The sequence below is a fragment of the Coptis chinensis genome, chromosome 8 (assembly GCF_015680905.1).
Source record: "Coptis chinensis isolate HL-2020 chromosome 8, ASM1568090v1, whole genome shotgun sequence".
NCBI lineage: Eukaryota > Viridiplantae > Streptophyta > Magnoliopsida > Ranunculales > Ranunculaceae > Coptis > Coptis chinensis.
This window is the reverse complement of record NC_141463.1, coordinates 89237802-89254814: the sequence shown is the minus strand read 5'-3', so window position 1 is coordinate 89254814 and position 17013 is coordinate 89237802. Positions and strand designations below refer to the sequence as shown.

The 17013-nt window shown below is 35.7% G+C and overlaps 3 protein-coding genes across 3 annotated transcripts; 2 read left to right on the top strand and 1 right to left on the bottom strand.

Moving 5' to 3' along the window:
* Positions 1-533: 533 nt before the first annotated feature.
* Positions 534-1397, bottom strand: LOC147484101 (uncharacterized). Its single transcript, XM_086579702.1, has 3 exons — positions 1382-1397; positions 1028-1318; positions 534-715 (listed from the first exon to the last, which is right to left on the bottom strand). The coding sequence occupies exons 1-3, from the start codon at positions 1395-1397 to the stop codon at positions 567-569; spliced, it is 456 nt and encodes a 151-aa protein (XP_086435828.1). The 3' UTR covers positions 534-566.
* A 1326-nt stretch (positions 1398-2723) lies between these two features.
* On the top strand, positions 2724-9007 carry CEV1 (Cellulose synthase family protein). The gene is made up of 15 exons (XM_086575650.1): positions 2724-2985; positions 3084-3164; positions 3261-3457; positions 3550-3770; positions 3865-3982; positions 4106-4283; positions 4381-4647; positions 4755-5100; positions 5189-5326; positions 5726-5851; positions 5939-6151; positions 6263-6527; positions 6953-7155; positions 7313-7663; positions 8133-9007. The coding sequence occupies exons 4-15, from the start codon at positions 3663-3665 to the stop codon at positions 8715-8717; spliced, it is 2898 nt and encodes a 965-aa protein (XP_086431776.1). The 5' UTR covers positions 2724-2985; positions 3084-3164; positions 3261-3457; positions 3550-3662; the 3' UTR covers positions 8718-9007.
* A 4678-nt stretch (positions 9008-13685) lies between these two features.
* Positions 13686-16510, top strand: LOC147484099 (protein ZINC INDUCED FACILITATOR 1-like). Its single transcript, XM_086577813.1, has 7 exons — positions 13686-14154; positions 14889-14974; positions 15071-15178; positions 15449-15493; positions 15587-15675; positions 15946-15990; positions 16266-16510. The coding sequence occupies exons 1-7, from the start codon at positions 14094-14096 to the stop codon at positions 16369-16371; spliced, it is 540 nt and encodes a 179-aa protein (XP_086433939.1). The 5' UTR covers positions 13686-14093; the 3' UTR covers positions 16372-16510.
* Positions 16511-17013: the final 503 nt, after the last annotated feature.

The window sequence follows — 17013 nt, the reverse complement described above, 5'->3', positions numbered from 1 at the left end:
TCAATCAGCGATACAAAAGTCACGCACATTTCCCTGTTCAAATTACCATGTTATGTCAGCAGTGCAATACTGATATTTTCAGCTAGTTAATTTGTCATAAACCAACAAAAGTTTGTGGTTTAATGGTAGCTCTAACTCTACTAATCTATCCAGAGACGAAGTAATTCAGTTTATAATTCGACCAGAAGAGATGGTTGGTGTAGTTGACAATATGAATGGCAATAAACAAGTACCAATGAACCAAAGATGAAATAGTCCCAGTTTTTAAGCAGCAATATATGTAGACACGCATCATTCTGCTAATTCCAAATTAAGCATTTTGCGTTAACCAAACTGGCATATCAGTTGCTTCAGTGTTTGAGCATTTCATGACCAGGGATATACTTCAGATGGTTTATGTGTGGTGCACTAGCGCTGGCGCAAAAATGCATATAACCTGTCCATAAATATTAAATGATCTTAATCTAAGAGATACACTTGTTAACTTGAAACTTGTACAGAATAGACGATTTTCTGTTGCTCGATAACAGGCATTCGTAGAACAATCTTCGCTTTAGTATTATACCTTATTGACCATCAATCGCTGGTTTTATTACAGTTAAGAACAATACGTTGTAAAAAACAGTCAAGGCAAGAAGCACCGCTGCAAAATAAGGCTCCGAAAATTCTGGCATATCCTCCTTCATTGTGGCCCTTGTGTCATCTGCCTCAGGTACTGTAGTCAGTTCAAAAATACTGCATGCATTAGTTCAAAAGTTATCTACACAAGTATCTTAGCTAGCTGAACTGCTGAACTCTTAAAAATCTACACTACAATGAAAGTTTATTGTGTTAGGCACATAGATGATAGATATAGTGTGAGTGTTTATTTCATCTACACTTCTACAACAATTGAAAACAAAATCAGTGGTACATGAAAATAACTAAAATGTATTCTAGATGGGCGCAATCTAGTGGTCATGGACTCATGGCATGTCTAAATAGTCGTCAAAAGATTGTTATTTGTGTGTTCGGGAGAGAGGAGTACCCATGTTGGAAGAAGCAACCTTTTTTCTTGGTTCAGTGACTTCTTTCTTGGATAGGGACTGAAGCTGTTGGTCTAGCTGTTGCAAGGCTTCTCTAGCCTTATCTCGATCAAGTTCAAAATCTGATTCTTTCTCAACAGCACAAAGGATAGAGTAATTATGTGTTACATTTCTCTTAAATTTGATGCCATTAAACAACGCAGAGATGGTTCTTTGTTTGATCTGAGGAAGAGAAATTAATGGAAGTTTTGAATAAGCATGACCACTCAATGTAACAAAATTATTGTGCAGTTCTTATCTACAAAATCTCAATTCGTTGCCTTGTTTTTCAATGAGCATGACTTTATATGACATACTAGCCCACCTATACATGGGCCGATACCAGGCCAGGGGTGGTTTTAATGGGTAAATTTGGAAAGGAAAAGCCCAAATAATGTTTGAATTCCGACATGAAAAAAATGTGAAATAAACCAAATTTCATACTGAAAATCAATTGAGTAAACTACGACTAATTTTTTTAATAGAACCAGTATCAATTGATCTATGTTTAATAAAATCAGTGAGAAAAAAATAATTGGATAATAATTGTCTTAGTTGCAAGTTGCAACCAAACATGGCCTTAGTGTAATGCTCCGACAGGTGACAACCAGCTCAACAACTTCTGTAATAACAAATTAAACTAGTTAAGCCATGCAATTCAACTTTCTGCTGACCTGGGAATTAAGAAAGCTTCACTGTGAAAATGATTATGTTAGTTAAAAGACTAGGGGATTTGACTAGGCATGAGATTAAGACGCCTAATCCTCTTTTTTGATATGGACACCTTACCTCAAATTTACTCTAGTCTAAAAGGATCAGGGATAAATCAATCAAAATCAAAATTAAAATGAAAGCACAAACACTTTTGCTTGCACTCACATTTTTATTTGAGATTCATATATACTTGCTTGATCTAACTACTCTAAAGAGAATTGTTCGGTGAATAGTAGATTTTTCTAATTATATTCCTATCCGGTTTCAATTATTACGATCATGGTCATAAAAACATTTTGTAATAATATAGATGAGGGATGGGTAAAACTATCATATAAAATTCAGACGCTTCTCCAATTCTCTCTATGTTTTACAAACATGTGTGATATTACTACTGATCGAAATTTAGATTTTTGTGTTGTCCGGCCCAAACCAACTTACTGCCTCTCCCTATTTTACGATACTGCTCTCTGTTTTACTGATGGAAAGTTAGATTTTTGTGTTGCCCGACCCAAAACAACTGACCGCACACATGGCGTAGATACGTGCCAGGAAACTAGTACCAAATAGTCACAAACGAAATTTCGCCGACACATTTGAGATATGGAAGGCCGACACACTGATCCCACTTTTCCTTCTAACACACAGTAGAGTGACAAAAGCACTGTTTAATATTTAATCAGCTCACTAAACTAAAACTAAACAGTATCACCAGTAGTAAATATAAATAAATAACTTTTATTTTTTCCGTTAATGAAAAAGAAAGATCTGAAAAATCAAACTCCAGCAACTACTACACTCATACACTCTTCATTTCCAGCCTTTTAATATATATATAATATATATAATATATAAACTTTAAAAAAATATAAAAAAAGCTGATTGATTGGGATTGGATTATTGTTATTAAACTTATAATTAGTTTTTTTTGTCTCTTTTCTTGTCATGTGTCGGTGAGATTAAAAAACTTCTCTCCTATTAAAACTTTTCATTTCCTTGTTTTTCAAAACAGACAGACAGACAGACAGAGAGAAATATTTTCCCTTTCCTCAAATCTTGATCGTGTTGATCATACATTCACTGTAATTGATCATTGTTTTGTGAAATTCATGTTCAAAGATTAAATCTTTGAGCTGTTTGGACTCAATAAGGTCGGGCAATGAGAGAAAGTTTAGTCAAAAAGGAGTAAAAGCTTTGCTTTCTGGAGGTAACTAGATCTGAATGTTTATTTTTAAAGTGATTCTGTAGCACGTTATGCATGTGGTGGAATAGAGTGACACTGATGTTAGTTTTTGTTAACTGTAGTTGTCACTGTGATTGAATTGGTATCTGGATCTGGTGTGATTGAACATTTGATTGGAAATGGAAGGGGAAGGAGAAGCTGGGGTTAGTAATACTGTTTTAAAGACACTTCATTTTTGAGTCAAATTTTATATATGTCGATTTTTGTGGAGTCAATTTTGTTTTTATTTGATTTTGTAGACCAAGTCATTGAAAGCATTTAGGAAGTCAGGTTTGCCAGATCTGTGGTGATAATGTCGGCACCACGGCGGATGGTGAACTGTTTGTTGCCTGTGATATTTGTCGATTTCCGGTTTGTAGACCTTGTTATGAGTATGAGAGGAAAGATGGGAATCAGACTTGCCCTCAATGCAAGACCAGATATAAGCGTCATAAAGGTTTGTAGGATTCGATTGTGGTGTTTTTTTTTTAGTGTAGTTTTGGAAGTTGGGTTCATTGAATGTTTTTTTTGTGTATTGTTGAATTGCAGGAAGCCCTCCGATTCATGACTATGAAGTGGAGGATACTGATGCTGATGATGTTGCCAGTGATTTCAATTATTCTTCTGGAAATCAAGACCAGAAGCAGAAGATCGCTGAGCGGATGCTGAGCTGGCACATGACTTATGGACGAGGGGAAGATGTCAGTGCACCTAACTTTGATAAGGAGGTTTCTCACAATCATCTTCCTTTGTTGACCAATGGACAGGCAGTATGTCATTTCTATTGCTTATTGATCTACTTTGTTATTCATCTTTTGTAATTGTTCAATGGAGTTAGTATTTCTTTGTCATGATGTTGTGCAGGTATCTGGTGAGTTCTCGTCAGCATCTCCTGAGCATATTTCCATGGCATCTCCTGAAGCTGGCCTTGGGAAGCGTGTGCATCCACTCCCATATGTGCCTAATACCAATCAATCGCGAAGTATGTTGTCCTTGAATCTTCCTCCTTTTCAATGTTTCTTATATCCTGCGCTCTTTTTAGTCAAATAAATGCAGATCTGCGGAAAATGTTACTTTGAATCTAATAATAGTTTTTCTAATCAAGGTCGGGAGTTTGGTTCGCCTGGATTGGGCAATGTAGCTTGGAAAGAAAGGGTTGAAGGATGGAAGGTGAAGCCAGAGAAAATTGTCGTTCCTATGAGCACCAGCCATGCACCTTCAGAAGGCAGGGGCGGTGTTGATATTGATGCCAGCACCGATGTGCTCATTGATGATTCTTTGTTGTATGTTTGCTCTGTGACTTACTTCAAAATGTTTTTGATACCCTGTTTCTGTAGTTTTTAATTAGGAACTACATTGATAACTTAATCTTATTTGCAGAAATGATGAAGCCCGGCAGCCTCTTTCAAGAAAAGTATCCATTCCTTCATCTAGGATAAACCCTTATAGGATGGTTATTGTAATCCGACTTGTTATTCTCTGCATTTTCTTGCACTACCGTATAACAAATCCAGTGCGCAATGCATATCCGCTGTGGTTGACATCTGTGATATGCGAGATATGGTTTGCAATATCCTGGATACTAGATCAGTTCCCGAAATGGCTTCCTGTAAACCGGGAGACCTATCTTGACAGACTTGCTTTAAGGTAAGAAGCACCGTTTGTTGTTTCTAGAGAGCATCAGTTGTACTTTACATCCTCAAGTTTCTTACACACTATACAGAGTTCAGTTCTAAAGCTTATATGGATAACAGATACGACCGGGAAGGAGAGCCATCACAACTCGCTGCTATTGACATCTTTGTCAGTACGGTTGATCCTTTAAAAGAGCCTCCTATTGTTACGGCCAATACTGTGCTATCTATTCTTGCTGTGGACTACCCAGTTGACAAAGTTTCATGCTATGTCTCTGATGATGGGGCGTCCATGTTGACATTTGAAGCTCTGTCTGAAACGTCTGAATTTGCTAGGAAGTGGGTCCCTTTTTGCAAGAAATATAGCATTGAACCCCGCGCTCCAGAATGGTACTTTGCGCAAAAAATTGACTATTTGAAAGATAAAGTGCAGCCATCTTTTGTCAAAGATCGCAGAGCAATGAAGGTTAGACTATATTTTATCTTCAGTTCAGCTGGTTAGTCCTCCATATTCTCATATTTCTACTGTCGTATAACACACTTTAACGTTGCAGAGAGAGTATGAAGAGTTTAAAATCCGCATCAACGTGCTTGTTGCAAAAGCAACAAAGGTTCCGGATGAAGGGTGGATCATGCAAGATGGTACACCATGGCCGGGAAACAACACCAGAGATCATCCTGGAATGATCCAGGTCGGTATATATGTTCTTTCAGCTGGGGAGGATAAATTTAGCTTTGTATGTTGTAGCTTGGATCCTATGTAATCTTATATTAGGGTTATGTACGTATATATGTAATATATATGCCTATTGCCCCTCCTTTCTTTTTTTGTGGGGTGTGTTCCTGTGAGTCTGCGCTTCTGGTTTTCATGTTTTATCCTTTCCCATGCAAGTTAGTCCCTTTCTTTACTATCGGTTTTTCCTTGTTTTTTCGTTTTTAACTCCCACCTCTTATATTCTTTCATTTACACCCATTAAATAGATTATAGTATTATACTGATTATGAGTCGGTTTCCAAAGCAGACCTGATTAGTATGAGTTTGTTGAAGTAATGTCTCTGTGCAATTTTGAACATATCTTCATGATTTACAGGTTTTTCTGGGCCATAGTGGTGGACTTGATACGGACGGAAACGAACTAGCACGTTTAGTATATGTGTCCCGTGAGAAGCGTCCTGGCTTCCAACATCACAAGAAGGCTGGTGCTATGAACGCACTTGTAAGTACTTGAGCAAGCACAATTGTGAAACTTATTCGTGTTTAGTCTATACTTGCTATAGAAGTCATACGAGTCTTTTTTTGGCAGGTTCGTGTTTCAGCAGTTCTTACAAATGGCCCCTTTATGTTGAATCTTGATTGTGATCACTACATAAACAATAGCAAGGCTTTGAGAGAAGCTATGTGTTTTTTGATGGATCCAAATCTCGGAAAATCTGTTTGTTATGTTCAGTTTCCTCAGAGGTTTGATGGTATTGATAGGAACGATCGTTATGCGAACCGCAATACTGTATTTTTTGATGTAAGTATTGCTTCTGTTTTAAAACTATTGATAGTTGTGTTTATGTTCGTCATGTGTTTTCGTGTGTAAAGTTTATGTTTTTCATCTTTTTCTTTTTTCTTTGTATTTTAGATTAATTTAAGAGGCTTAGATGGGATTCAAGGTCCTGTTTACGTGGGAACAGGATGTGTCTTCAACAGAACGGCTTTATATGGTTATGATCCCCCTCTCAAGCTTAAACATTCAAAAGCAGGTTTTATGTCCAAATGGTTTGGCGGGTCACAGAAGAAGAGTTCAAAGTCTAGTAAGAAGTCCTCAGACAAGAAAAGATCCAACAAGCACGTAGATTCAACTGTACCAATATTCAATCTAGAAGATATTGAAGAAGGAGTCGAAGGTACGGTTGTTATTGTCTGTCCATATTATTCCCCAAAAGTAGATTTCTTTTCGTCAGCACATTTAAAGCTGGTAACTTATTGTTAGTTCTGGATTTCTGGTGTAGTCATGTAGTAAATTCTGTGAAATTGATTGCCGCACCATAAAATGGCAATGAACATGATAGTTGTGTCTTTGACCCTCATCTTTTCACTATATTATGTCATTTAAATCTCAGTGGATTTGACCTCAATGGCTCAGAGAGGGGCAAAAATTAGTTTTTGTAGCATTAAAGATCTGAACTAATCATCCCCTGCATGTTATTTATTTTTTTATATTTTTTGCAATTGCTCACATTTCGAATCCTTAGCTTGTTTGCTTTTCTACATAGCTTTTTCAATAATACTGAGATGCTGAATGGATAGTCTTCTCTGCTATCATAATCAGGTGCTGGATTTGATGATGAGAAGTCACTGCTCATGTCACAGATGAGCCTGGAGAAAAGATTTGGCCAGTCTACTGTTTTTGTTGCATCGACACTTATGGAACATGGTGGTGTTCCTCAGTCAGCATCTCCTGAGACTCTCCTTAAAGAAGCTATCCATGTTATCAGCTGTGGTTATGAGGACAAGTCGGACTGGGGAAGGGAGGTATGCTGGCTTCAATGGCTTCATGTTTGGAGTTGATCTTGCTTAGTTCTTTCTTCATATGGAATATAAATTTATCCATGCTAAAAACATTTTGGTTCTCTATGTTCACTTAAATAGTTCTACTTTTAAAGTTTCTGATAACTTCTGGACTCTGCAGATTGGATGGATCTATGGTTCTGTTACAGAAGATATTCTAACAGGATTCAAAATGCATGCCCGTGGTTGGCGATCAATATACTGCATGCCTCATCCCCCAGCCTTTAAAGGGTCTGCTCCTATTAATCTTTCAGATCGTCTGAATCAAGTGCTTCGGTGGGCTCTGGGTTCTGTTGAAATTCTCCTCAGTCGACATTGCCCCATATGGTATGGTTATGGTGGAAGGTTGAAATGGCTCGAGAGATTTGCATATATCAACACCACCATTTACCCTATCACAGCCATTCCTCTACTTGCTTATTGTACTTTGCCAGCTGTGTGTCTGCTCACTGGGAAGTTCATCATTCCACAGGTAATGACGATTGTCCTCCCATATGATGTCTAGGGTCACCAGCAAGATGAATACCCTGTTTGAATACTTAAATGCTGAGTGTAGGAACTGGTATTCATTTCCAGCTGAATTCAGATTTTTTAAAGATTTTTGTCCCACAACAGTTTGTAAAAAGTTGGAGGTCTACCTCCATGATTTTGTAGGATTTGCAAAAGTGCGTAGTTTCATACCATGGAGTTGAAAGACATTTTTGCAGGACATGAAATGAAAAGAAAAGCTAAAATTTTGAAGACAGTCCCAATTGTTGACTGTTGGTTTTAAACACAGCCTTAGTTATTTATTGTTTGTCAGCTTCTGATTAATATGGCCATACAGCTGAATGCCCCTTTATTTATCCTTTGCTTTAAGCTATACCATAGGACGAGCTGTTTGACTGCTTTGACTTGAGTGGTACATGGTCTTAATATCTGATGATTTTTCCTCTTTGCAGATCAGTAACATTGCTAGCATTTGGTTTCTATCCCTCTTTTTGTCTATCTTTGCCACTGGTATTTTGGAGATGAGATGGAGCGGTGTAGGGATTGATGAGTGGTGGAGAAATGAACAGTTTTGGGTTATTGGAGGTGTTTCAGCCCATCTCTTTGCTGTCTTTCAAGGGCTGCTCAAAGTTCTTGCCGGGATTGACACTAATTTCACTGTCACCTCCAAGTCTTCTGATGAGGATGGAGATTATGCGGAGCTCTACATGTTCAAATGGACAACACTGTTGATACCACCGACAACGATCCTCATAATTAACTTAGTAGGAGTGGTTGCTGGAATCTCTTATGCCATTAACAGTGGATATGCTTCTTGGGGTCCCCTATTTGGGAAGCTATTCTTTGCTTTCTGGGTTATTGTTCACCTGTATCCCTTCCTTAAGGGTCTGATGGGACGCCAGAACCGGACACCTACCATTGTGGTTGTTTGGGCAATTCTCCTTGCTTCTATCTTTTCCCTGTTATGGGTCCGGGTTGATCCTTTCACTACCAGGGTTACTGGACCAGATATTCAAACGTGCGGTATCAACTGCTAGAAGCTGTTGGCAAAAGGAGATCAACACTAACACGGATGAAAACTGGACAAATTAATTCGGATGTCTTCATCAACTTGAGCGTAAGTTACGTGATTTTTTATTTGTTAAAATGTTTGTTGTTATGGAGATTGGGGATTTTACATAAATTATGATGTATAGTCAATATAATAGATGCTGTGTAATAGATTGTTTTATTCTTTTTTTGTTGAACTATTGTGTTAAATTCTGTTATTGGAGCTGAAGTTGTATTCTTCCAGTTGGCTATCTGAAGAAGCAAGAATTGAATCGCCTCTTTTGTTGTTGGTTATTTCTATTTTATTTGACCAAAGTGGAGAACTCGACAGTAAATGAGTAGGAGAAATACTAGGATGTTTATTCTAGTTATAGTTACTAGAAAATAGGCATGTGAATAAGCATTGGCTTTTTTGAAATTTACATTTTATTTAGAAAAAAAAAAGTCCGTTTTCAGCCAAAACTCGTTTGAATTTCATTCCTTTTGTTTTAATTTAGTTTTGAAATCCGTTTTAATTTCTTAATTGTGTTTTTAATGGATCCCGTTTTAATAATTTACTTAATTTAGAAATGTGATTTCCGTTTTAAAAAGAGAAAGATTCTTGTTTTAAATAAAAGTGCTAAAAATTCCTTTTTCAATAGGGAGAGGAGATGATGTGGAATTTTAATAGAACTCGAAAAATATATTGTGTGAATTTTAATATTAAGATTAGAAAATAGACTCGTACACCGACTCTTTTAAAAATTTGCTCAACAATTATAACTAGAACTATAAATTATACATATATAAATTTACCATCAAATTGTGAATTGTAATTAAGTTTTAAAAACCCGTTTTTTAAATTGGAAGAGAGATCACGTTTTAATAGTTGACTTAATTTAGAAGTATGATTTTCGTTTTAATAGGAGAAATATTTCTGTTTTAATTAGATATGCTATATTTTTTCTTTTTAATTGGGAGAATTCCAGTTTTGATTAGAAGTGATTTATTTTTTAATAAGAGAGGAATTCCTATTTTAATAAAAGATGATGATCTTGATTTTTTTGTTTTTTCGATAATCCCTATGATATGGAATTTTAATAGATATAGTTATAAATATAAATATAAATATATAGATAGCTTAGTCAATTGCTTTTAGGCAATAAAACTTGTATGTATATCGTAAACTATGCTAAAAAGAAAAATCTCGTGAATACTTCAATTAGTAAGTATGCACTTATCTTTACCAAAAAAAAATAATAATTGAAGTGCATACTTCACATCCAGTTAATAAATGTTATTATACAGCGTAACTTTCTCTATAAAGAGAATAAATTAATTATTTTGGATAGTAAACTTTCCAATCACAAGTGGATGAAGGCAATACCACTCGGAAGGCATAATTTGACTTCCTTTTGCAACAATTGTTGGTTTTCCATGTAATTCCTTTGTATCAAAACTCAAGTGCACAAAATTGGTCACGTTGAATCTGCAAATTGAACTGTTATAGAATTATGGGGAATATTATTCGGCCGTCTCGTAAGCACATCATCACAATTATAAAGAACAGTGAGCCATTGAGGTATAACTCACGCTAATAATCTTGATTGTTTACCTGAGTGTAATGTGTCTGCCTTTCGAAAAAAAAAAGAGTGTAATGTGTCTATGTGACCAACTGACCATATACTCAAATCTACAATCAATCCATCATATGCAACTCACCTGACACCTGAACCAGCATATCCATCATCGTATGCATGATGCATCTTACTATTAGGGAGACAATCAATAGGGCTTCTGATCCATTTCAGAGCAAATAAGTTTAAAACTAAAGACTACAAGGAGACGTGCAATAGCTTTCTACATTTTACAGAACAGGTAAGTCATAACTCGATCCTAACGACATATTGTTGCAGTGAATGAAACTTAAAAATAGACTCGTCTTTGCGTTAGGACTTGGGACTAAACAAACTAAAGTAGTGACAGATCTATAGTTCTATACATTCCCTACTATGATTCTTATACTTTTGATGCTTCAGTCGATGGCTTTGATACTTCTGAGGGGTGCGGTGCAGCCGGAACGCCAGCGTCGATACAACTGCGGCATTTCCTCTCTACCCATCCTTCAATATCATGCTCTCCACTTCCACCGAAATGCCGTCCACCACAAATACGAGCAATGATCCCCGCCACAACCGCAACAAGTGTAATCACTGCAAGAACAACCACCAATGTCTCAATGGATCGATCCGTGGAATGACTTGAGCTCATCGCCATTGGTGGCGCCTCTACTAGTGGTGGCAACTCACCATCCACTCTTGCAACCATAATGCACAAGGACACGACCATGATTTGCAACATGACAATGCTCTTGCTTTTAAACTGTACGTGCTCTCACTACTTCACTCTACAGTCACGTACTATTGATACATGTGAAACCATATGAGGCTGAAACCTGTAACACGGATATAGAGAGTACACAGAGAAAGACAACATTGGGAGTAGAATCTCTTTTGGACAAAGGCGATGATGGATTAAAATACTTAGAAAAGATGTGGTTAACTTTGAACTTTAGGTGCATTGGATTTCATGTGAGTGATTATTTCCCTGCCTTTGTTACTTTATTATCAAATTCGTATCTTTGTGTTATCGGATTTTGTGTCATCTTAATTAGGCTCGAGGCCTAACTTCCAAATCAGTATAGCCCATTATACCTTTTAAGTCCATACAGCATCCAGGCCCTTGGGATTTAACCCTTTGCATGTTAAATCTAAACCAATGCTAACGTGTCCCAAGTCCCAACAAATTAACTCACTATTATCATATTATGTGCGTACATTCGAGTCCGAATTTGTTCACCAGCCGTGTTTGATGGTGAAATCTATGAACACTATAAAGAGACCACTTGAAAACTAAAAAGAATGCTAATATTTTCTCCCAAAATAATATGTGTATTTCTCTCTCTACTTTTCTTCAACAAGTTTTTTCTTCTTCTATCCCTTGTAGTTCTTAAATGCTTATTGTATAAATTTTCAGCATGCCACACAAATATAAATGTTTATTATATCTCGTTTCCAAACCATTCAAATGTTCAATTAAACCAAATTAAAATAATTAAAATAAAACTAATTATAACTATTGTAATTTGATAATACAATAAAAATTTTCTATTTAATTTTGATTATAGTATTTTTTGGTATCATATCTAAATAAGATTTTTAAAAAAGATAAAAGAGTATAGAAGACGGATGGAAGAACGAAAGTTGGAGGGAAGTGGAGAGAGTAGCATAATACAAAATATCACTATATATCATGATATTTGTCGATATCTATTGAGATTTTAGAAAAAGATATATAAATATCATGATATGTTCAGAGATATATACGACTGCAAATATAAGTGATATTTCAATGATATTTACAATATTTACAATATTTTGTGATATTTGAGAATATTTAGCGATATTTTGTATATATAACAATTTTATTTAATATTTACCATTATATTTCAAATAAATATAAATAATGTATCATGATATATCAAAAATATCTATGTATCTATGATATTTATCGATATTTTGGATATATCTACGATATTTATATGTGAAATAATGTCAAATTTTCCCAAAAAGAGAGATATATCCACGATATATATCGAAAAATTGAGAATCGATAAATACTCATATCCTAATATTTTGTACTAAGACACAGTGAAGAGGAGGATTTTTTGCGTTCTTGCCTCCAAGGGCTCCAAGATATTTGGACACGATCACTAGTTCCACAAAAAAGGAAGCTACATTTCGTATAAGATTCTCAAAAGTTCTAATTTACATGTTTGTCCCTCCTCCTAACTTTACATGTATTCATATTTTATCAAATCCTAATCATCTTTGATAATCAAATATGCATTGTTACTATGTCAAACAACTAAGGAACAATATTTTGAAAAATGATGTTATTAATTACTATCAATAGGAAATTTGTAGGATCATTGTTTCTCATTCAAATACTAACTTTAAACCTTGACAAACTTTGGGTATATGTTTGTTTCACCTAAATAATACTCATGCATAGGAAGTTTTTTATGAGAGAGAAGTGTTAGTTTTGGATTGGATTAGAGAACTGGGAAATATGTATGGGAAAAAGATGAAGAGGTTCGATCTTTTTATCTTTTTGTTCAAATTCTTTAGATCGCCCCGTTTATTTTGTTTTCCTTTTTTTTTTTTTTAAGAAGGACAAATCAGTAAAACTGAAATTTTGATAATCTTAACTTCCCCTTTTTTTTGGAACTGGTGATACGTGTGTGGCTTGTAATTCGCTTGGAGCTCTTGGAGGCACGAACGCTGGGAGCAAAAAATCACTCAGTGAAGAGTAGCATGTTTTGGGTTTTCTGAATATATTATTTATTTAGTTTCTCTAAAAAAAAAAAAAATAAATTGGAGAGTTTTAGTAATTCACACCTTTACCTTTATAGTGTTGGTAGATGCTGGTGAACAAATTCGTACATTCCTCATACATGACATTTTATTTGCCGTAATGCCCATGCAAATAACGTAGCGGGTTTTATGGTCACATGGTCTCTGCCGGTATTTCCAACTCGAATTGATTCTCTCCATTTCTGTCGCCTGGTTTCTTTTGGTAGTAAAGAAGATACGGCAGGTATAAGTACGTGTGTATGAGTGATAGGTTTTTGATATAGGTGTGTTTTTTCAAATGGAGAATGCTGAAGCACCATTGTTGAAGAAGAACAAAGTGTACTATGAAAACTGTCCAGTTTGTAAGGTTGATCAACGTAAAGATTCCCTTGAAGGAATTCCAGTCAAAGAGTTGTTGTGTTGTCAAAGAATGGTATGCTCTTCTATACACTCTGAGTCTCTGACCATTATATTGGTTTATGAAATTGTTGTTCGTGTTTTTATGTATTACGTAAGTTACACTCTTTCCGTTTCTCTACTTCATATATGGTAAGCATAGTACAAACTTAAGCTTCAATTAAATGTTATTATCTGCCTATTTGTTTTCATTGAAAATAATCCTCTTTGTATCTGCGTGTCGTATGGTAATCTTTGTTTGTTGCTTTTATGTACACTAAAGATGGTTGATGGATTGGACTGGAAACTTTTGATTGTATAAAAGTGACATCTAACCCGAATTAGAATAGAAGTCATCACTTATATATGCAGCAAGGCTTTATTCAAAACCTTTTTCCAATGACAGAAATTTTCCTTGTAGGAAACGTTGCACATGAACCATAATGGAGAAGGTAACGACTCGTATGACGCATTGGAGGCGGCGTCAAATGGATGTAACCTGAAAGCAGATATACAAGAGAACGGCAAAGCCATCCAGATTCTAAGAAAAGTTTGTTAAAGAATTGGCCTTTAATGTCAGCAATAATTGTATACAGTGTTTTCTCACTTCATGATATGGCGTATTCAGATGCAGGTTCGTGTTGCTCAACACTGGTCTAGCTCAACTGCCCTTCTTTTTTTCTATATGTACTCCAATTGATAGTAACTTTTCACCCAATATTCTGTAACTTTTCACTTCTGTAGGCTTTTTCAAACTTAATACCAACGGATCTTCGTATAGTGAGAGATCATCATGGAGTTTTTCGTTTTGCATTTTCTTCTTTCTTTGGACGTGGTTCCAACACTAAGGCGGAGTTACTAGCTGTTTATGAAGGTTTGTAATTCTGTTTGGAGAAGAACTTCAAACTTCTCATTGTTGAGATTGACTCGCAAATCATCTTGGGTTGGTTCTATGGAGATTAACTCTTATCTTTTAAGATTTGTAGTGCTTTAAATGAGAAAATTCCGCAATCTCTGTTCAAAATTTTCTGTAAAATATTGCATCAAAATTCTCTGTTTAACTGAATTTAATGAACTATTGCATCGCTACATCTCTGTGAATACTATCACTGTGAAAGTGTGAAGTTTATTAATAGTGGCTTTTGTAGCTATATGTAGTTTTGTACATCTTGAATCCTTGAATCACAATTGTCTTTGTTACAAAAGCAATGCTAGAAGTTTATATAATATATGAGCAATTATATCTGCTTTTGAATACCAGTACTTAAATTCATCTATTCTACTTTGTATGTCTACATAGAGCACAATTGAGCAGTTGTACAATTTCTTTGTTCTTGAGGTCAATTTATTAACTTAATCAAGCATTAGGTGCGGGCCTTTTAGTCCTTCAAACTTCTCTATATCCATTGGTAGAGAAAATTATTGGTCCAGTCATGGTTTCTCACATTGCAGCGGTAGGGTATCAAGATTATGTTTCCATAATTTGATTTTATCTTTGACTTTCTTCTGTGATACTTGATTCAATTACCCCTTTATGTTTATATTTGAAGGGTTTAACTGTACCGGTGCTATCAAGTTACCCCTTGATAGCTCTGCTATCTGGGTTCAGCCTTTCACTTTTACAAACCTGTGTGTCTATGCTGATGAATTTCTTAACTGTAAGTATGAACTTAATGACGACGTCTTGGCCTTCCAGAAATCTTTCATGATCATCATCATCAATATTGCCAAGCCTTCCATCTTATGTTTTTTAAAGATGGAAAATGTTGTTGCCCCTAACAGGGCGTTTATCTCATTTTAATTTCTTCATCCAATTTATGATTGCCATATTGTTTTCCAGAAGTAGGGTCTATACAATGGTATATGTAAACTTGACGTTTGGTTTTGCAGAATTGCATCTGACTGATTTTGTTTTTCTCTTTAACCAGATAGTGATTGCTACTGGACTAACCGTACTACAGAATAATGCCGTGGTAATTTTTTCCTTTCATATTTGGATTGATTTCTGTTGGTTCTTGTGCACCATTTTACCAGTTAAGGATGCTTATTAATTACCATATGAACAGGACCAGCACCAAAGAGGAGCTGCAAATGGCATTGCTCTTACTGGAATGTCTCTCTTTAGAGGCTTTGGTCCAGCCATAGGAGGTGTTCTGTAAGTAATCCTGAGAAATGTTCTCTTACAGCGATGACATGTACTAATGTACTTGCACAGGAACACAATTTTCACTAATCATTCATCATATTATCAATTGTTTCATCTTCCATCTTCAAAAACAATCGTTGTCCTTGATGATGATGTCTCATACTCTCATTCATGCCATCATTTCTTTGTTTCCAAACCATTCAGTATTTTGTTGATTATCTTAAGGTGATTTGGTAGATAGAGAAATGAAATTTGGATGCATGTCTTCCAAATGTGCAGGATTTCTTGGGCACAAAAGCGCCAGGATACTTCTTTCCTCCCAGGTACGCAGCACTATTCTCTCAATAGACTGTCCTGTTCATAACCTGTTACTGATTCATAAGCATCTTAATCATTATCTGGCCAAGTCAGGTTTCATTGTAAATCAACAACACTTGGTATCTATCTCATAAAGTTCGAAAATATAGGGTAGGTTGATAGTTATTTATGATAATGATGGGGCAAAGTCTAGCTCTTTGATGTATTCATTTTTAGTTTGTGTTCACCTTTTTTGTAACGATTGATAGTTTGATACCAATTGACTTGTCCAATATCTCCGGGTCCCATATGATGTTCTTCATCCTAAATGTGATTCAGGTGATTGCACTGACAATGACCTTTAAACCATTTCTAGCAACACCCTCTCGTAGACAGCCATTACAATGACGACGTCGAGATAAATCACCTGTTATTGGTGCTATAAATAGTTATTCTTGTAATCTTCAATATAATTGTGCACTGAGATTTTTATATGTAACTTTGAACATGACATTCAATTACAGAAATCTACCAAGTTTTACGAGCAGGTTGATTATTTGTACTGCACTGTTATAACGCGTATGGGTCGGCCGTGTCGCACTGTCGCTTCATTTTAATTTAACAGTATGTGATCCGCAATGTGCAGTTTTTGTTTTTCAGTAGAAATGTAGAATGCAGTCAGATTTAAGCACTTACAGAAAAAACATAGTTTCCTTGACCACTTCATACGTAATTCACTAATCAGCTGCGATGTTACCGTATAGATGTTACAAAATGACAATCAGGTTACAAAAACACCATCTACTACTGAGTTAATGTTGTGAATAAATAACTTTAGAAATAACGTGCCCAAATGTAAATAGAGCGCGGGTCGCACCTTTCACACAAAAATGAGAAAACATCATTTTTCTCTACAGTTAATGACTGAAATACAGGCCGTCAGAGAGCATTTGACCCATAGGCATCACACGACAGTAGCAGAATGTTAAAACAACTAAAATGTTAACAAGCTGCTTTACTACCGATTCATTCAAATTATTCACGACTCAT